The 21,895-nt window shown below is 37.1% G+C and overlaps 1 protein-coding gene across 3 annotated transcripts in view; it reads right to left on the bottom strand.

Annotated features, from left to right (window-relative positions):
- Positions 1-21,895, bottom strand: part of rai14 (retinoic acid induced 14) — a 56,521-nt gene that overhangs the window by 5,422 nt on the left and 29,204 nt on the right. Inside the window, exons 4-16 of one of the 3 annotated variants that reach the window (XM_047372499.1) lie at positions 20,042-20,130; positions 19,788-19,852; positions 17,974-18,031; positions 17,728-17,798; positions 10,777-10,883; positions 10,456-10,640; positions 9,938-9,963; positions 9,260-9,346; positions 8,829-8,918; positions 8,092-8,220; positions 7,455-7,550; positions 3,317-4,021; positions 2,694-3,172 (exon numbers count right to left, since the gene is read on the bottom strand). In XM_047372499.1, coding sequence (XP_047228455.1) covers positions 2,694-3,172; positions 3,317-4,021; positions 7,455-7,550; positions 8,092-8,220; positions 8,829-8,918; positions 9,260-9,346; positions 9,938-9,963; positions 10,456-10,640; positions 10,777-10,883; positions 17,728-17,798; positions 17,974-18,031; positions 19,788-19,852; positions 20,042-20,130 — 2,187 coding nt within the window. The remainder of the gene's footprint in view (positions 1-2,693; positions 3,173-3,316; positions 4,022-7,454; positions 7,551-8,091; positions 8,221-8,828; positions 8,919-9,259; positions 9,347-9,937; positions 9,964-10,455; positions 10,641-10,776; positions 10,884-17,727; positions 17,799-17,973; positions 18,032-19,787; positions 19,853-20,041; positions 20,131-21,895) is intronic. The other 2 variants (XM_047372500.1, XM_047372501.1) reach the window with 2 other exon arrangements.

The following is a 21,895-nucleotide window of genomic DNA, read 5'->3' as shown; positions in this document are numbered from 1 at the left end:
TGAAGTGTAATTCATGTTTGTAGCCGTCCTAGACAACTCTAGATCTCAGTGCAAACTTCTTTTCTAAAAGATTTAGTTGTTTATACAAAAAAAAGAATTTAAATCTCATCTTAAGGCCATTTACTAGACAGAAAATCCATTTTCAGCTACACCCAAACGAATCCGATGCACATTCAGTTCAGATTTGTTCCAGTCCAATCTATTCCTTCAGTCCTGTTCAGATCCAAGTACCTACAGGCCATTTTAATCCAAATTATATTAAAAAGGGTCAAATTCAAGTGATTATAAAGTGCCAATTAGGTAAAAGGTAGCCTAGCCTGCATCCCATTGAGTTTTATTTTGTGTGTTCAATTGTACCAGATTACCGCAGACACTTGTTGTTGCCAAGTATTAATAATGTCTTAGTTACTTCACATCAGCTTAATTATTACTATGTAGTGATGCTATTTTAAAATTCTCCCCTTTACTCAAATGAAGCTAACGAAACACCAGTGTAAAAATAAGGGGTTTAATAATTCTAAATTCAGACAAAGTGCATAATTTTCAAATTACACAGCTAGAAATAAATAGCTATGGTTATTTTAAAAATATATACAGGTCCTTCTCAAAATATTAGCATATTATGATAAAGTTCATTATTTTCCATAATGTCATGATGAAAATTTAACATTCATATATTTTAGATTCATTGCACACTAACTGAAATATTTCAGATCTTTTATTGTCTTAATATGGATGATTTTGGCATACAACTCATGAAAACCCAAAATTCCTATCTCACAAAATTAGCATATTTCATCCGACCAATAAAAGAAAAGTGTTTTTAATACAAAAAACGTCAACCTTCAAATAATCATGTACAGTTATGCACTCAATACTTGGTCGGGAATCCTTTGGCAGAAATGACTGCTTCAATGCGGCGTGGCATGGAGGCAATCAGCCTGTGGCACTGCTGAGGTCTTATGGAGGCCCAGGATGCTTCGATAGCGGCCTTTAGCTCATCCAGAGTGTTGGGTCTTGAGTCTCTCAACGTTCTCTTCACAATATCCCACAGATTCTCTATGGGGTTCAGGTCAGGAGAGTTGGCAGGTCAATTGAGCACAGTGATACCATGGTCAGTAAACCATTTACCAGTGGTTTTGGCACTGTGAGCAGGTGCCAGGTTGTGCTGAAAAATGAAATCTTCATCTCCATAAAGCTTTTCAGCAGATGGAAGCATGAAGTGCTCCAAAATCTCCTGATAGCTAGCTGCATTGACCCTGCCCTTGATAAAACACAGTGGACCAACACCAGCAGCTGACACGGCACCCCAGACCATCACTGACTGTGGGTACTTGACACTGGACTTCTGGCATTTTGGCATTTCCTTCTCCCCAGTCTTCCTCCAGACTCTGGCACCTTGATTTCTGAATGACATGCAGAATTTGCTTTCATCCGAAAAAAGTACTTTGGACCACTGAGCAACAGTCCAGTGCTGCTTCTCTGTAGCCCAGGTCTGGGGAATGCGGCACCTGTAGCCCATTTCCTGCACACGCCTGTGCACGGTGGCTCTGGATGTTTCTACTCCAGACTCAGTCCACTGCTTCCGCAGGTCCCCCAAGGTCTGGAATCGGCCCTTCTCCACAATCTTCCTCAGGGTCCGGTCACCTCTTCTCGTTGTGCAGCGTTTTCTGCCACACTTCTTCCTTCCCACAGACTTCCCACTGAGGTGCCTTGATACAGCACTCTGGGAACAGCCTATTTGTTCAGAAATTTCTTTCTGTGTCTTACCCTCTTGCTTGAGGGTGTCAATAGTGGCCTTCTGGACAGCAGTCAGGTCGGCAGTCTTACCCATGATTGGGGTTTTGAGTGATGAACCAGGATGGGAGTTTTAAAGGCCCCAGGAATCTTTTGCAGGTGTTTAGAGTTAACTCGTTGATTCAGATGATTAGGTTCATAGCTCGTTTAGAGACCCTTTTAATGATATGCTAATTTTGTGAGATAGGAATTTTGGGTTTTCATGAGCTGTATGCCAAAATCATCCGTATTAAGACAATAAAAGACCTGAAATATTTCAGTTAGTGTGCAATGAATCTAAAATATATGAATGTAAAATTTTCATCATTACATTATGGAAAATAATTAACTTTATCACAATATGCTAATATTTTGAGAAGGACCTGTACAAAAAAGACAAACATTAGCAACATATGAGTTCTGAGTCAAACTGCCATTGAAGACTTGTTTTAGCAACAATTGGGTTCTATGCAGTTTCTAAAAACAGGTAAGCTTTCAAAACATTATACCATGTTATACTATATATCTACAAAGATTATTGATGCCTAATTAATACTTAAAAAATGTAAAATTTGTCTAGATAACAATCTTAATGAATGTTTTTGGGGATAATAAACACCGTAATGCCAGAGTTCACTTATACTGACAATGGGATGAGCAAGTAGCGTTATCACATGGCAGGATTGCTGCTAATCCCAATGTAGGAGAGATACACACCACCAAACATCTACAGGATTGTGTACCTAAACAAAATGATTGAATGTGGAAAAAAGTAAATCTGCACCCACAACAAGTAAAGATCCTGCCTTCATACTTGATAAAGTCTAACGTTTCAAAATAACTAACTGGGTAGCTTAAAGAATGGCAGATAAAATCATATTTGTCACAGCGTTTTTTAATGATGTTTCTCTCCTCACTTTTTTTGAAGAGCGTCCGCTTGCGTTGTTTTTTGATGCAGCTGCTGTTTGAGGGCTTCTAAGTCTCTTTCCAGCTCCTTGATGGCATTTCCCAGAGATGACACGACCTGTGTGTGGTCGGTAAGGGTCACAGAGCTCTGTGCCTGAACCTCGGCCTCCTGCCTCAGGCGATTATTTTCCGCTTGAGTGGATGAGAACCTCCTCTCAGTCTCAGCAAGCAATGTCTGCAGCTCCTCCACTTTACTGCTCAGCATCTGGACGTGTTGCTCTGAAGAGACGGATGAGCTTGCGGTTTTCTCAGCTCGGGTGTCAGCAAGTTCTTTTAGAACGGCATTCAGCTGGCTTTTAGTTTCACTGTAGGACTGTGACAGCTCCAGCAAGCGCTGCTGCTGCCCAGCAATGACCACATTTAACTCAGCCTTCATCTCCTCAAAGTCTTTGGCTGCAGCTTCAACAGGAACTGTGTCCTTCAAGGCCTCCTACACAACAGGAGTAAAGACATTTCAAACTAAGAAAATGACATAGCATATTTTATTGGAAAATACAGGACATTGAGAAGATGAAAGAAGATGTTTGATTTGATTTTCCCTTAATTTATTTAAAAAAGTGCATCTTGTCTTTACCTGGAGCATTCTGACTTCCTCTTGTGCCTCCTTGTAAAGCTCTTCAATCTGTACGGCCCTCTTTTCTCTTTCCTTTGCCAACCGCGTCTCCTCTTCTGTCCTTTGCAGCGCTTCTTCCAGCTGTGTGATACGCTGAGCTGTTTCATCTTTCTCTGACCCCCACTGGGCGAGCCGGGCCTTCAGTTGTTTGACCTCATGTTCCAGTTTCTCGATTACCAGTTTCTCCGTCCGCTCATCTTCTCCCCTTCTCTCATGCGCTTTCAGATCCTCTACTTCCTCCATAGCCTGATGGTATCTTTCCTGAGTATCTGTCAGTTTTGCCTGAAGCTCTGCTAAACATTCCCTCAACTCTTCCTCCCTTATTTTTTCTTTAACAATTCCATCCTCTCCTCTTTCTCTTCCTCTGTCAGTGTTTAGTTGATCCTGAAGCAAGCAGCATTTTTTCCTGGCTTCAAGCAGTTGTATTTGAAGGTTTTCAAGGGCTTGTTTTAAAATCCTGATTTCCTCCTTGCAACCGCCTTCACCCTCCTCTTCTAATTTAACAGAAATGGTTCCAAGATGGTCTTCGATTTCCACTTGATCTGTAGAGGGTAGCTGAGCCGGTGACTCAAACTCGTCCTGTGTGGAATGGAAGGAGGAGTTGGAGGTAATGCTGTTAGAACGACTATTCTCCTTCAGCTCATTTCCTGGTATGGATGGAAGTTTCTGTGTGTTGAGAGTACATGAGTGAGTTTTAATCTAAATGAGAATCTAAAATAAATTTAGATTCTCATTTAAATAAACATCATTTCGAACTTCCTTAAAAGTCTCCTCCAAATTACACAAGTGACCATTTATACAAACATTGCCTGAGGAGCTTCTGTCAGAAATGAGAACTCATTCGCTATGCAGATGACACTGCTGTATTTATCCAGATGTTCAAAACAACTCACTAAGACAAATACTGCTTCTAAATTCAGATACCACAGAGGTTGCTTACTTTTGCTCTTGGCCTCTCTTAGGTAGACACAGACCAAACTATGCAGCTACTTTGAATCATTTTTTTTTAGATTCCAGTAACTGTGGATTATTCATATTTACCCAGGATATGCAACATATTGATGTTTATCCCTGTTTAACTTTTTGCTCAATTTGTAACATCACAGCCACAAACTTCAAATTAGCACAGAATTGTGAAGTGAAGAGAAAATGATACATGGTTTGAAGCGTTTTTTTTCTTCTTTCAAATAAAAATATGAAAAGTGTGGCAGGCATTTGTATACACCCCTCGTCAATTATCAAGTTAGTAACTGTGTTCTATTAGGTAAAATTCACCTCTGCATGGCGGTTTGCTAGAGAACATCAGTGAACAAACAGCATCAGGCACAAAGTGGAAATGTTTATGGTTTAGATTATAATATCCACAGCTTTGAATATCTCCCAGAACAGCGTTCTATTCATCATCCAAAACTGGACAGAGTGTGGCAGGCCTAAACATGGCCACCCTCCTGAAGTGACAAAACAGACAAGGAGAGCATTAACGAGAAGCAGCCAAGAGGCTCATGATGACTCTTGAGGAGAAGTAGATACCCTCAGGTGGGAGAATTTATCAAGAGGACATCTGTTAGTTGTGCACTCTGGCCTTTAACGAACGCTATGTGTGGCAGAACACTAACACGTAACATCACCATAATATACAGTAACCCATTTGTGTTTTAGAATAGCCCGGTCAAACATAGACCTAAATGCAATTGAGAATCTGTGGCAAGACTTGAACATTGATGTTCACAGCCAATGTTCATCCAATCTCATTAAGCCTAAGTTGTTTTGCAGAGACTTGGAAAACATATCATTCTCTCAATGTGCAAAGCTGGTTGAGACACACCACAAAAGACTAACAGCTATAGCCAACTGTGATACAAAAAATTAAATAATTAGTTTAGAAGGGCTGAATACAATGCACCCACTCCCACTTTTGCATGTTTTTTGTGAAAAACGTTAAAAGCCATGTACACATGTGGACAAAATTGTTGGTATCCCTTGGTTAATGAAAGAAAAACCCACAATGGTCACAGAAATAACTTGAATCTGACAAAGGTAATAATGAATAAAACTTCTATGAAAATGAACAAGTGAAGTCAGACATTGCTTTTCAAACATGCTTCAACAGAATTATTTAAAAAAATAAACTCTTAAAACAGGCCTGAACAAAAATGATGGTACCCCTGAAAATAATGTGACCAAAGGGACCTGTTAAATCAAGGTGTGTCCATTAATTAGCATCACAGGTGTCTACATTCTTGTAATCAGTCAGTGGGCCTATATATAGGGCTACAGGTAGTCGCTGTGCTGTTTGGTGACATGGTACCACACTTAACATGGACCAGAGGAAAGAGTTGTCTCAGGAGATTAGAAAGAAAATTATAGACAAGCATGTTAAAGGTAAAGGTTATAAGACCATCTCCAAGCAGCTTCATGTTCCTGTGACTACAGATGCACATATTATTCAGAAATTTAAGATCCACGGGACTGTAGCCAACCTCCCTGGACGTGGCCGCAGGAGGAAAATTGATGACAAAACAAAGAGACGGATAATAGGAACGGTAACAAAAGAACCAAGAAAATCTTCTAAAGAGATTAAAGGTGAACTTCAAGCTCAAGGAACATCAGTGTCAGATCGCGCCATCCGATGTTGTTTGAGGCAAAGTGGACTTAATGGGAGATGACCAAGGAGACCATTGTTGAAAATAAATTTTAAAAAAGCCAGACTGGAATTTGCCAAACCACATGTTGACAAGCCACAAAGCTTCTGGGAGAATGTCCTTTGGACAGATGAGACAAAAATTGAACTTTTTGGTAAGGCACATCAGCTCTATGTTCACAGATGGAAAAAGGAAGCATATGAAGAAAAGAAGACTGTCCCTACTGTGAAACATGGAGGAGGCTCTGTTATGTTCTGGGGCTGCTTTGCTGCATCTGGGTATAATGAAATCTCAAGACTATCAAGGGATTCTAGAGAGAAATGTGCTGCCAAGTGTTAGTAAGCTTGGTCTCTGTCACAGGTCATGGATCTTGCAACAGAATAATGACCCAAAACACACAGCTAAAAACACCCGTGAATGGCTAATAGGAAAACATTGGACTGTTCTGAAGTGTCCTTCTATGAGCCTTGATATAAATCCTATTGAGCATCTTTGGAAGGAGCTGAAACATGCCGTCTGGAAAAGGCACATTTAATGAGTTTATTTTTTAACATAATTCTGTTGAAGCATGTTTGAAAAACAATGTCTGACTTTCATTTGTTCATTTTCATAGAAGTTTTATTCCTTATTACTTTTGTCAGATTCAAGTTATTTCTGTGACCACTGTGGGTTTTTTTTTTTATTAACCGAAGGGTACCAACAATTTTGTCCACGTGTGTAAATGCAGTTCAGTTCACTATTATGCATTATTTTGTTTTGGCCTATCCCATAAAATCCTTTGAAGTTTGTAGTTGGAAAGTGACAAAATGGGAAACAAATTACATCCACTCTATTCCAATATTTTCTGTTCAAATATTTTTTTCTACATCTAAAGCTTTAAATTGTAATTCTTTTGGGATGTTCACACAAATCCCAGAAAATGTCCCGGTTATTCCCAAATGCTGCTGTTAAGGTTTTTGGGAGAATAAGTAGGAAAATGGCCCTCTTTTCTAACCATCAGAGAATATAAAATGTCCCTTTCAATAAAAAAAGTTTAACAACCAAGCTCTATTGTATCTTAAACCTCTTATGGCTCCTTAAAATCAAAGCTTAAATAGCTTTACTTTCACGTTGCTTATTAAGAATTGTTCAACAACCCAGGGGATTTTAACCATAAACTTCTTGTGTGGAAAGACTTCCTTAAAGTTCTTAAGGTAGGTCCTAGATACCTTTAAGAATAAGTTACAACTTTCCTTTTTTGACAAAGTGTATAATTAGGGCTGGTTTGGAGGGTCTTGACCAAATTATTAGTTATGCTACTTTGGTGCTTTCGTCATTACCTGTCCATCTATTTACATCTTCAAATACCATAACTTGGTTCTCAAAGTAAGTCATACACTGTAACACCGAGTAAATTTAGTGACTCTATTCATGCTTCACCTCTTGAACATCACAACTTACCACACAGAAACACATACCTTGATTTTGTTTGCAAGTTTCTGGTTTTCCAGAGTAAGAGCATTAATCCTGGCTTGCAGAGCAGAAACCAGAGCTGCAGACGCACTGTGCTCGAACTGCCAACAAACACACATATATTCACATGCCAAAGAGACACATAAAACGTAGCATTAGGGACCTCTAGGTATCTTCAGGAAAACAACACAGGTTGTGACATGTTATAAGCTCAGGTTAGACCTCTTTTAAGAATGCAGATGATTTGAAGACTGGTACTAAACTTAGAAAAAAGCTTTCAGTTACATATTAAAAATGCTGAAACAAATTAACTAAGAGGTGTTCTTTAAAGGTTATTTTAAAAACTGTTTAACTACCATGTCAAAAAAATATTTGGACGTAGTGAATATGGTCACAATGTTTTTTAATCTAGAAGAAAAGACTTGAACAAGTTAGAAAGCTTAAGAGGTCTAGCTGGCCAGTGTGTAGTTAGATAAACATTCAATATGTGTGTAGTACTCTGCACTGTGTATTATCACAGCCACAATGACGTCATTCTTTGTATAGCTCCTTTAGTCTCATTCCCCCACCTGGTTTTAAGCTGCCTATAAGCAAAGTAAATAAGTGCCACACAGTCCATTTGTTAGTCATTATTACCCTCACCTCCAGTTCAGGAACTGTCACTGTCTCCACCGTCTGCTTGAGGTCTTCGATTGTCTCCAGCAACATGTTTCTCTCTTCATGGAGCTTCTCAACCTCCTCTTTTAGTGGTAATCCTGTGACCTCATCCTCCTTTGCAATGAGGGGAGGAGACAGAAGCAAAGGGTGGTAGCAAAGACAAAAAACAGAAGTGGGAAACCTTTTGGAGCCTTATGGTGTGAATCTGAAATGCTGGGAAATTACCATCTACTACTACTTTTCCACATTTTATTACAATCAAAAACGTTTTGTAATTTATTAGGATTCTATGCAATAAACCAACAGAAGGTAGGACATATTTGTAAAGTAAATTGTTTTGGATAGAAAAATCTGAAAAGTGTGGTGGTGATTTGCATTTAGCCCTCATTATTTAAATATGCCTACATAAAATCCAGTGTGACCACTTGCCTAAAGAAGCCATCTACTTAATAAACAGTGTCCACACAACTCTAAACATACAGCTGAAAACATAATATAATTGCACACCGGACTTTTGATCATTATATATAAAGATAATTTGAAAAAAATTAGTCCTTTTACTTCGGCTTCACAGAGGTGCTCTACTTCATGTTGGTTTTTCATATAAAATCCAATAAAACAGATGTTGAAAAGTTCCAGAAGTATGAATATCTTTAGCATTGTAGCTTGTAAATGGTCTACAAATAGAAGGTTCTCAGCACAGCTTTTCAGTTTTGTCCTACCTTGTAGTTAAATCTCTTCGGAGTATCACCTTTGTTGGAAGCAGGAGTGCTGGTAGATGTAAGAACAGAAGGAGAAGAGGGTCCAGAACTCTGCAGGATATTAAATATGGAGATTAAGGATTCATTCTTCTTATCTATATAAAATCATCTTAGTTCTTGAGTTTTAAAACAGCTCTAAGCATGGCTTAAAAACAATATGTATTCATTTTCATCTTTATTAACTAGATATTTAATCTGATAGTCAGAAGCAACACAAATAAAACACAAACAACAAGCTGGATTACTTTGAGAAAACACTGAAAGATAGAACAGGAGATACAATACCAAATCACTGTTACTCATTTCTAAATTCACTGCAGACAAGCATTAATATTAATTTAAAGTGGTACAATGATTCAAGCTGAAAGACGCACAGAAAGACATGCAATTACCTGCAGTGGACTAATAGGAGGTGGAGGTGCTTTTCGTTTTTTGGGAGTTGTGATCCGCTCATCACTTAGCTTAGCTACTTGATCATGCTAAGAAGCCAGCAAGAGAATCAGACAGGTATTGACAAAAAGAGAAAGAAAAAGAGAAGTGGGATTCAGTGCTAGTTAGTAGAAAAATAGTCAATCAGTTTTATTGTTTAAAATCAGCAGCTGATGCACTTTTTAGCTGACAAAATGTCAGATTAATACATAAAAGCAGTGTATGTCAAACTTTATAGTTTACAGTTATACAGTTAACATAAGTTAAAATTATGTCACATTAATATCTATATGGGATGTAATCAAATTTTCTGAGACACTGAATTTGGGTTTTCACTATCTTTAAGCCAAAATCCTTAAGATGACAAAACATAAAGGCTTGAAATATTTCATTGTATGTGTAATGAATATATGTAATATATGAGTTTCATACTCTGACAAATATTTTGAGAAGAAATGTTTCTTTTTAACCAATAGGGCCACTATTGTTTCTTTTCAAAATGATCAGTGTAGAACTAAAATGTTTAGATGAAGAGTAAAACTAGAAGTTTATCACTTAGAACTGTTAATCTATGAACATTCAGATGTTTTAGTAGCATTTTAGTGGGGTTGAATAGGCGTTAAGGGTCAGATATATTTTACCTGAGGACTTCTTGGAGACTTGGAATCTGTCAGGGGGAGTCGGTAAAAATAACAACAAATACACGTTAGAAACAGCAGCAGAAAGTAGGACTCCCTCATTGCAACTTAAATAACATTTTTACTCTAAGTACACAAGTGCAGCATAGTGCAAATAAGCAACGTTTCCCAAAGCTGGAGTTAGGACCCCATGGGAGTTAAAAGTCAAGGGTAGATTTATTTTCTCCACAGAAATTAAAATGACTGGTAACAAATAAATCTTACAGGAGATAAAAACAGTGCTTACGAATACATTAAACGTGTCATGAGGATATTTTGTGTGTCCAGAGCTGAAAAGTGTGACAAACACTTTAGTAAAGCAAACTAAATACACTAACAGGACCCAGAGTTTAACAGCAGATGGCAGTGTTGCTATTGTACTGACACCTACATGATACTGGCAAGAGTGGTATGCAGATCAGGTTATATTAAAAACTCAAGTTTAAATACTGTATAAGTTACACTGCCTCTGTAAGTCTTACCTAAAAGTGGATGTCTGTTCAGAGCAGCCAAGAGGGTAGTTTCGGCTTCAGAGTTGCCCAAAAGGTTAGTATAGTGTACAACATCATGACCTTCTGAATCTACAGCCGACAGGTCTGCCCCTCTCTGAGCTAAAACTACAATTGCAGCGGCTGCGTTGGACTCAGCTGCAAGCATCAAGGCCGTCCTACAACATGGACAGATTTGATTTGAATGCACGCAAGTACAAATAAAAACACCCAGCTATGTGCGAAAATATGTTTTATGTATATATAGTCAATTATCTGCCTTAGAGTGTGTTAAATGTTTTTGTTTTTTTTTACCTGCCACAGTTGTCAGAAGTGTCCATTTCAGCACCGCAGTCCAGCAGCATGCTGCATACATCAGAGTGATTGTGTTTGGCAGACAGCATTAAGGGACTGAGGCCATCCTTTGGACAAACAGACATTACAAACATTTAACCTTGTCATACTGAATGTTTTATAGATTTCAACTGGCAAACAGAAACATCTATAAACCACTGTGTAAAACTCCGAGCTGTTGCCCTTGACATGGGGTAGGCCAGTTGTCTGTGTGGTGAGAAAATTCAGAGCTATGTGAAAAAGAATCAATGCAACCTGTTGTAAATAAATATCCCAGCTCACACAGAGGTAATGTTCTGTTTTCAACATTATAAGATCATATAATCATGTGAAAAAATAAGTGCATACCATAAAAATTACTGGCTGTTCAGTATATTAAAACAAGATATTGTAATTATAACCATTAACTGTTTTAGATTTCTGAATGTAAAAAAGTAGGCACACAACATTCATTAATGGCATCTTTTAGTCCACAGATATAGGACAGGTTTCCGATTAAGTTCAAATAACTGGGCCTTGACATTTATGAAACTGGTATCTCACTGTTAAAAGTGTTAAAAGATCATTTACTGTTGGTGATTGCTGACAACTTAGAAAACTTCAAAGAAAAGGAAAAAATCACCTGTATTAGCATTTTGGCACTCTTTGTTTGGAAGTGCATGTGTTCCCAACTAGAAAGAAAACCTTTTACTTTATAGCGAAGCTGCACAGAGAATTCAGAGACTTGTGTTTCCAGCTGTTTACAAGTTTTCCGCAGAACGAAAATGCACAAACTATTTTTAAAGCATAATAGAAAACTTATTGTCAGGACATTGACTATAAATTCTGTAAATCCACCATGCAGAACCTAAAACTAAACAAAACAAAAAACAAATAAAAATAATGGAAATCTTTTTTTTTTTTTTTTAAATGAAGGTGAAATTTTAATCACGGCAGTATGCTAAGGAGGATATTTAAAGGAACATGGAGAAAAATATAAAAGAATGTTGCTGTTGAAGGAATTTTGTACTGAAAAGAAAAAAACTTAATTGTGTGAAAAGACAAGAACTATGTTATAAGTGCAAGGATGTACTTATGTTTCCACAAAACATATAGTACATTTCTTATTATCTTGTAAAGTAAAGGACAGAAGAGATGTTGGCTGTACTCCTTTAAAATAAGTAGGTGAGTGTATGAAATGTTTAAGTGGTACCTTACATGGTTGTATAGAAATAGCTATTTACCCATCAGCCAACAGTCATTTTTACAAGGAGAACTATAGGCCTCATTGTAATATGTCAAACCTTTTCACATATCTGTATATGTGTAGGGAAAAAAATCCCCAAATGACAAGAAGCTTTAATGAGTGGGTCCTGCAGAATTTAACACAAAGCTGTCATAGCTGACCCATGGTAGCAGAATTTCATGAAATGTAGCACCTTCTTCACCTGGAATGACAGATTCTAACTCCGACCATGACATCTAGCTCAAAGACAACTCTGTGTTACCAAAGCCTGTGCTGAGTATTTGATTTTCTAAGGCTGTTGTGGCTTCTGAAGAGCGTTTGCTCAGACAACACTGTCAAAAGAGACAAGATTAAATTAGGAAGTCAATTTAATTGTGACTATCGAGCAACAGTTTTATAAAACACAACAAAGCAATAGGTATATACAATGTAACCCACAAAACCCTTTTCAAAACCTGTTATTATTGATTTTTCTTCAAAAATCTTTAAAAAGTTGTGGCCAACCATCTAATTACTGTTTTGGAACAGCACAAAAGCTATTTACGGTTTTGGTCATGTTAGACCTTTTAGTCGCCTTTGACACGGTCCACCCTGCCATCTTATTTAAAAGACTTTGAGAGTTTGGTGTGGATCTCTGGAACTGTTTTAGAGTGTTCGGATCTCAACTTTTAAATAACACATCATTAAATATTTCATAATATCTCCTTTGTGGATGACATTTAGCTAGACTGCTCGAACAATTCTAAGCTCTTCACAATATCAGTAGTACTTGAATTTAAAGAAACCCATTCAACTGAACTCTGGGAAAAATGTGTCAGATCATTTCCCCGGATTGCAAGGCTCCACTAATCAGGCAACAAATTGGACATTAAACTGAGCTGTCAAGCCAAACTTAAGAAATGTAGGAGTTTTTGATGAATGTCTCTTGAAGGTCACTCAAAACTACTTTTTTGAAAAAAAGGAAATATTACAAATCAAGGAGGTTGTTTTTAAAACAGGAACCTGAGTTGGTTGTTCATGCTTTAATTGCTCTCCTCTAGTCAAGGGGTTCCCAAAGTGGGAGTCAGGACCCCCTGGGGGGGATCACAAGACACCAAGTGGAGGGTTGTGAGATGATTTTCAGAATCCTCGTAATGTGACCACTGAGTAGTATGGAGGGCCAAAAGGGACAAATTAAATAAATTAATTTATCATTCAATAAATAAATGTGAATGTCACACAAAATAAAAAATTGTACCATAAAATGTCCCTTTAAAAAAAATTACATAATACATGATGAAATTAAATAATCAAATGGCATTTAAAGAAAAATTAATTCATTAAATAATACATATAAATATTTCACTCTATATTTTATAAATACATAAAGAGTGTAAAAATGATATGTATTTTTAGGGTGTTGCTAGTCTCTGGCACTGTTATTTCGGGGGTCACAGGCAGAAAAGTTTGGGAACCCCTGCTCTAGATTTTTGCAATGCTCTATTCACATGCAACAACAAAAAAGCTGAAAAACAGAACAAAAAAAGCCTTTGATCGCTTTCAGTTGGTCCAAAACTCTGCAGTAAGACTCTTAATTGAAACAAAAAGGAGCTGACATCACTCCGGTTTTAATGTCTTTGCACTGTTTACTTGTTCATTTTTTTATTTATTTTAAAAGGGCCCTGATTGGTCAGGCTTCCTCTTATATTACCTGATTGTTAAAGCCATATATTTCAACATGAGTGCTCAGGTCTTAAAATTTAAATCTACTCGTAGTTCTAAGGACCAGGTTTAAAACTCAATCAATCTTCTCAGATTATTGCTCCTCAACTGTGGAACGAGAAACCTTCATTTTTTATACTGTTTTGAGAGTCTTGATTCATTCAAAAAGCACCTGAACACGTTCCTATTCAAATGGTTTTGTCTTAAGATCTTTTTTAATATATTTCTTTAATTTGTTTTAATTGTCTGTGTCATTTAATCAAGTTTTTTTGTCTTTTTAATCATGTTTCAATTTAATGCTTAACTTTTTATGCTTTGCATTTTTAAACCACTTTGTGATTTTTATCTGTGAAAAGTGCCATATAAATAAAATATACTTACTATTCACTTTTTATTTAGAAATTCCAGACTTTCCCAGAGTGGTTGCCTGCAACAGAATGAATTGCAGCAGGTGGGGCCAACCTTGGATTTAATTCTGTACATATTTCATGAATCATAAGTCTAAACATTTTAGAAAGTCTGTTTTTTATGTTCTGGAAAATGGAGTCTGAAAACACAAATGTTTTTTTTTCCATGCTCCACCTTTTTAAATTCTTATCCAGATCAGAGCTCCAAAATCAAATTCCGTAAATAAGTATACTTCCAAGGGCAATTTCTAATATCACTGAAACATGATTTGAAAAAAAGAGGCCCAGAGCAAAAAGCAAAGAACAGCATGAAACAGGAAACCACGTAAGCATAGTTGTGTGTTTTATATTACAAGGCTGCTGCTGTTGCCACAGACCAAAGAGGACAAAACTATGTTCTGGGTTTTTTTAGAGCTCTGTTAAAAGACTTTAACAGGCCACCTGACTGTGTTGCTGCTACTCTGGAAACCAAAGGGCAAAAATAATTTTGTCCTTTTCTGGGCAACAGATTAAGTGTGTGTGTGTGTGTGTGTGTGTCTGTGTGTGTGAGAGAGTAAGTACACAGGTGTATTACTTGGCTTGGATGTGTAATTCCAGTTATGTTTATAACTTGGAGTCACCCTGTCAGACAAATTACCCACATTTGGGCAAAAGTGTAAAGCTTAGGGAAGCTGACCAGAGGAATACCAGCAGCAACTAACACAACCATGTGTTAGTCTCTAAGGCCTGTCAGCCTTAAAAGGTTCAATACTTAATAACTTGTTCCTGATTCATAGCTGTTGTTATGATGTTGAGCTATATACTGTACTATTCCCTCTTTATTCAAAGGGATGTTATAAATCTGAACTTTGTTGGTGTTTAATTATTCAGACATAATTCATTTTGTAAATCCTTTGGATTTATTTTCCTGCTCAGACATTATCTTCCCACAGCTTTAACTTCCTATACATACTGTATCTACTAAACCTTCCATCAAATGACATCAACACTTTTAAATGGATGCTTTTTTCTTTGCTATCAGCAGCAGTTTCTGTTTTAAAGTTATGGTATCCATAATTTCATCAGGAAATCACAGAATGTCCCATCAGCACATTACCAGAAGCCAGTAACGTTTTATTTCGATTCCAACCGGTCATTCAACTCCCAAATTAACTAAATTCCTTATCCTCACACTGTGAATTAATGTTAGACATTAAATCCCAACACTAAACAAGAAGGTACTGGTGATAAAATATTTTGTCCACATATACAATGTACCATGAGGAATATGATTTACAATAAGACAACATGTAATACAGTACATTTACCATATCACAATCTATGATTACAATACATTAAATCAACATTAAGTGAGTCTCTACCTACTAGAAACTAAAGGTTTCAGTTGATTAGTAATCATAACTGAGGAAGCCTTTTGGACGAGTGGCAAAAGATCTTCAAGAAACAAGAGAAGAAGTTCAGTTGCCATCTGCTTAAACACCTAGGACTGTCAAGTCCTGGATGAAGGTGAGTCTACACTAGCGTATTGTTAACTAGCAGTTACAATATACATGCATTTGCTTTCAGATTTTTCATGACATGTTTAAATCAACTGCTAACTTACTCTCCTGTGAAGCATTCAGAAGCACCTCGTTTTCTGTCTCTGCTTGCTTTTTCCCTCTGCTGTTCACCCATGGTTCGGGGGGGGTTCAACATTAAATCCCAAACGGTGCACTGACAGTAGCATTCAGGACTTGAGTTCAGTCAGGAATCTTAATGCCAGTCATTTATAAATGCAATAATCAGGTAGCTATTTGAGACATTTCTATTTGAAAATGAAATTGAGGACATAAACGCAAAATGACTCAAAACAGGAAAAATTGCAAAAAACTTCCAAAACCTTTAGTACGATGGGTCGAGCTGAATGAAGAATGCTGATGTTTATAAATAAACTACATCCACAGGCATACTGCCTCTTATTATATCATCTTTTAAAATACTATAAACTCAAACTGTAGCCAGGATACAACTAAACTATTACTGCTTCTGTTGATGTAACGTCAGCTAAGATTTTGTTTCAAATACATATTTATTTCTCAGAAACATATTATAGAATTTTTAATATGCTTGATCTGCCCGATGTTCTCTGTTTCATTTTACATTGTACTGTGTGTCTAATAAAGTCCAAGCCAGATCCGGTCCGGCCATACGGTACAGCTGTGATGTATGCCCCCAGCTACCAAGCTGCCATGTTCAGCTCACCATAAAAAGGTTTGTATTCCAGATGACCGGTTCACAAACTGCATCCACTAACAGAAGACAGAGAGGCTCAAGCTGCACGTTTACAGATGATTATGGATGGAAAAGAAATTGATCTTCAGGGAACGACATTATGATTTCTCTTGATTTTTATCTGAAAACAGGACACTTTTGCTTTTAAAGAGAGAAATATGGCTGCTTAATATTTAATACAACACATTTTAAGAGAGGTTGACAATTAACTGCTTATAGTTTAACTACACTGACAAAACTAATACATCTATATGTAAATATTACGGCCATGTTACTGCCTGCTGTGAGTGCACCAGGATTTCAACCTCAAAGTTCTAAAAACTGAGGAATTAACTAGTTTTAATGAAACTGACAACTTATATGTGTAAAAACGGTGAAAATCTGTTGTAACTGGTAATAAGTTATGAAATTTACAACAACGTTGAATGACTGTTGAGTGAGTGCAGTAATATAGAGAATGAGAGTTTACTTTTAACAAGCTAGAAGCATGATAATAAAATGAAAATAAACTGTTTTTTTCTCTATCCCACACACACACACACACACTCACACACACACTTCATGGTTCCCCATCTCAGCTGGATAAAAACCACAGGCATAGTCTGTCACTGCAATGGAGACTACATGTCTGCAGCATAGGTTCCCACAGTACTCTGACCTTCCACCTGCATGCACACAGAAATTATTCTTCACACAGATTACAGATGAGAGGAAATGTCAGCTCATGAGGCTCCCTTCTACTGCAGCTAATTTACATCTGTCAATGCGATTTTCTTTCGCTCATCAAAGCCTAAAATGAACAAAGACATGTTCACTAGGAGTGGGCTTTTTAGCGGTATCAAGGTATACACCAAGGTTTTAAGTTTCTTTAATGAGATACGGAGCATAAAGCAAACCAGTGCTCACTGATTTCTAAGTCCTTTTTCAGCCCATTTTAATAGAATCAATGCACATGTTACCTATTAATTTACAGCGGACACACGTATCGACAAAAGGCAGAAAGATAGATAGAACTTTTAGACAATAGCATAGCATAAACACCTGAGATACAAATATCTTTTCAAACTTAACCATACCTGGAAAATATTGAAAACAAATTCATTACCCTCTCAGACCGTATAGTCTGACAAACAGGCAAATCCAGAGCAATACACTAATTTCTTAAATTGTAATCTCTGGAAGTAACACAGCAAAAGAGAGGTGAAAGATCAATTATCCACCATATTTGTTGTCTTAATTCTGTTTCAGAGATCTCCTCTGTAGTAAGAGTGGATTGGATAGAGCAGAAGAAATCATAAAAGTACATACTGCATCTTTTTGGTTGATGGGACTTTTGAGTTCACACAGCAGCTGAACAATCTTGACGTTCCCACCGGCAGCTGAGGATCAAATGAAAAAAACTCTTTATCACTTAATTCCATGTATGGAGGATGATTTCTATCCAAATTAAATTACAGTTTTAAGTTAATCCTGCAATAACCGTTCCCACGTTCAGACCAAGCCTATATAAAAACTCTTCTGTATTATTAACTCTAAGGCTGCTGAGACACTTACCAGCATGATGCAGAGCGGTTTTTCCCAAGCTATCCGCAGCCTCAACAGGATACTTATACTGGATTGGGAAGAGAAAGTTATTTTAGCAAGTACAAAATGTCAAAGTGGATGTGCCGAGTTTGTAGCTATTGTTTTTCCCAAAACACTGACAAGTTGTGAAAAAACTGACAATACCTTGCCTTGAAGTATGTTTTAAAATGCTTGTAATAAATTCAGATCAAAAACTTGTTTTCTTGACGAGCTAAAGCTTTGATTTCCACAGAAAAATATTCCACAACAATGTTGTGGGAATTATACATAATGTGACATGAGACCACCAAGAAACACATTTATCTGAACAAGCCAGCAGTTTATCCACAATTATACTAATTTGTATTCTTTTGGTCTCCCATTTAATTGACTAACATCAACAGTGTTTTATGAATAGCGGATAATAAGTAGTTGCTAGTTGAAAAGACCTCCCAAGCTGCAAACTGTTCTTTGACCAAGGAGGCAGGGTACTGTGTGGTGCTGTGATGCTGGAGACTTTCGTAAGGTTGTCAGGTCAGCAGATCAGGGTGAGAAAAGTGTGTCTTATTGCCTGTCTGTCCTGTTAAGACCTACTGATCTCACAATCAGCAGGGTAAAGAAATGAAGCAGTGAAACTGTCTGATTTCAGGCATTATGGCAGCAAACAGACAGTTAAAACTGTAAGTTTCATTCGGTACAGGTTGTGCTTTCACACATTTAGTTTTCTGACTGCAACATAGAATCCAAGTAAGTACATGATGGATGATACTTATAATTAATGCCATTAAAGACAAACTATACAGTGCCTCCAAAAGTATTAATACCCCTTGAAATTCTCATTTTTGTCACATTACAATCACAAACTACATGTCATTTTGAGGATTGTATGTGATGAACCAATGAAAAGTGGCACATAATTGTTAAGCAGTAGAAACATGGTTTACAGATTTGTGGCATGGATTTATATTCAACAAACTTTACTCTGGTGCCTCGGAAATAAAATCCAGTGCATCAAATTGGCTTTAGAAGTTAACTAATTAAAACATCATCTTGTGTGTAATTCAATTTTAGTATAAATCCAGATGTTCTGTGTAGGTCTGAAATGTTTGTTAGACAACAGAAGATATGAAGATAAAAAAACACACCAGAGAGGTCAGGGATGGAAAGGTTTAACGTAGGATTAGATGATAAAAGTGTTCAATCGTTCTCTCCACCTTAACTGAGAGGCCAGGTAAGGAGGGCTTTCATCGGTCAAGTGTTGAAGCAGTCCAAAGGCCCGTGGTAACTCAGGAGGAGCTGCAGACACCTGCAGCTCAGGTGGGAGAATCTTTTGACAGGAAAGCTATTTGTTATGAACTCCACAAACATGACTGGTATGGAAAAATAGTGAGAAAAAAGTCATGTAAGAAACATGCGGAGCAAAAATGAATGTTTTGGTCTGCATGCAAAATACTGTGCAGGGTGAGAAAACAAACAATGTTCATACATATGAACTACTTTGTGTTGATCTATTATGTAAAATTTGAATAAAATACATTGAAAATTGTGACTGTGAGGTGAAAAAGGGTGAAAACGTTCAAGGAGTATGAATATTTTTGTAAGGCATTATATAGCACATTCTGGTTTAAAGCACACCCTAAAGACATGTGGTGAAGCTAAAATAGCCTTGATCCAATATATTAAATGGTTTATTACATGGTTTTTGCACAACTGAAACTTTAACTTTAGGCTCTTGAAACACTGTTTGACATTCTATGATCATACATTACATTTTCTTATAGCCGCCCTCGGCTAATAAACATTACCTGAATTAGTTTTCTGCAACATTCCAGGTGATTATTTTTGGCAGCCAGGTGTAAGGGAGTTAAACCTTAAAGAATAATGAAAATGCCTTAGTTAAGACAGGATTAATAAAAACTTACCAAAAGGAGAGCAGGTAACAAGTTACAGAGAACTATAAGGTAAATAATGTGAATTATTTCAAAAATGTTTCTTTTGCAGAAGAATAATGTATAAAAATAGATATTTTCTTTATCTTATTTGTGATTACACTACATACCAGCAGTATCAGTGACTGAGAGCTCAGCTCCATGAGACAAGATTACGGCGAGGCATTCTGTTAGGCCACGAGCAGCTGCTACGTGAAGACTGTACAGAAAATCCAACGCAAGGAACAAATGAGGTACAGTATTACAACAGGAATGTTTACATGACACCTCATTAATAATAAAAAGGCCATGGTGGAACATTAGGATTTTTGTTTCTATTCCCATGTTAACAGAATCCACACCAGCCATCTCAGCCACGGCTCGAAGCACATTACAGCCATGTGCCAGCGAGCGCTGCAGCGTGGTGCCTGTTTGAGGTAAGTGTCAGGGAAGTGGCTGTCAGTAGAAATACAGAGCTAGAATATTTCTCAGCCATCATGTTGATCTCATATTATCTGTATTACTTTGTTTACAATAGATTCAGTGTAAAGATAAGATGTTCAGCAACGCACAGCTGGCTGTTTGAACCAAATGCAACTATGTCTATTGTTGTTTTACAGTGACAGCTATTCAATAATTCTGTTTATTATTGTGCAATGTTTGTATTACTTTTTTTCTTTAACCCACAAAAAAAAAAAAAACTCAAAGTACACAAAGTTTTGCAACTATGATCTTGTTTTTCAATGTTTTCATTTATCTGATTTAGAGACCTTCTTCCTAGCTTTTAGACACACAGATGTTTCATGTTGTGTCTTAAAATCCGTTTTTGCTTGTCAGTAACACTTCCATCTGGCATAAGATTTAACATTAGGAGAGGGAAGTTAACTGTTTACAAGGAAGATAAAACAGATTTACCAAAAACTTTTAAACTACTCCTGAGATGAGGTCTGATTATACATAACAGCCCCTCGCTTGATATCACTGAGATGTTTTAACTTTTTATTCTTTAAGGCTGTCATCCTTGAAGCCAAAATTCAGCCACTAAGCATCCTTTTGAAATACATTTGGTTTTTGTTTTGTAATAGATTAATATTCTGACACTTGCTGAAAAGGGATGGAGGTCCAAAGGCTAACACACGTGTCATTTGGCTTCTCGGAATCAAGGCAATGAGGAAGAGCCCGATAGTAGCGGTAATTCTATATCTTGAGGATTTACACTGAGATTTCACAAGTATTGATGAAAAGAATGTTAAAACAGCTGTTAGGAGCAATACATGTATGTATGAACCACAGATGAGTGGAGATGATCCACTGACTGCAGGCTGGTTTGAAGTGCCTTGCCAAGGGTCACCATTGACATGTGGTAGGAGTGGAGGATGGAATCCAATGCATAATTATCCAATTGCTAGAAGAATACTCTTCCCCTTAAGCAACAAAACCCCACAATGCCACAGTTTCAATAAAATCTTGTGAGATCGTTAAATAATAATTTCTCATAAAGATTATGAGCAGTACTGTATACATTCAAGTCATCTGGTGGCTCTTTGTTTTAAAAAATTGGTCTAAAATCAATAGATCTGGTAAGATTTTTAATTTAGTACAATAATTGACTCATACATGGTTATGGAACAGGATCTTATCTTTTGGCTCCATGAACTAAAATGCAGATGTTTGGCGTTTTCAATTGACAGTGGAATAAACCTTCACTGCCAGCTGACTGAGGGAGGATATAATACGGTGCTCCGGAGGCTGGGCAATGTAGTTCCAAGCTAACCCACTCCAAACATATTCCTGCTTATATTCGTTCCATGGAAAACAACATGGATTATTTACAGCTGCAACCACACACAAAGCATGTACACCCACATGTAAGACAAGGCTGGGCTTTTTCTTTTGACCGGCTCCATAGCGACCTCTCTGACTCTGTCTCCAGCTGAGCGGGCTAGCAGTGCTGGAAGCTAACATCAATACATGCAAATGAAGAT

Source organism: Girardinichthys multiradiatus, chromosome 8 (assembly GCF_021462225.1).
Source record: "Girardinichthys multiradiatus isolate DD_20200921_A chromosome 8, DD_fGirMul_XY1, whole genome shotgun sequence".
Lineage (NCBI taxonomy): Eukaryota > Metazoa > Chordata > Actinopteri > Cyprinodontiformes > Goodeidae > Girardinichthys > Girardinichthys multiradiatus.
Note: the sequence above shows the minus strand (reverse complement) of the source record. Positions and strands in the feature narration are given on the sequence as shown.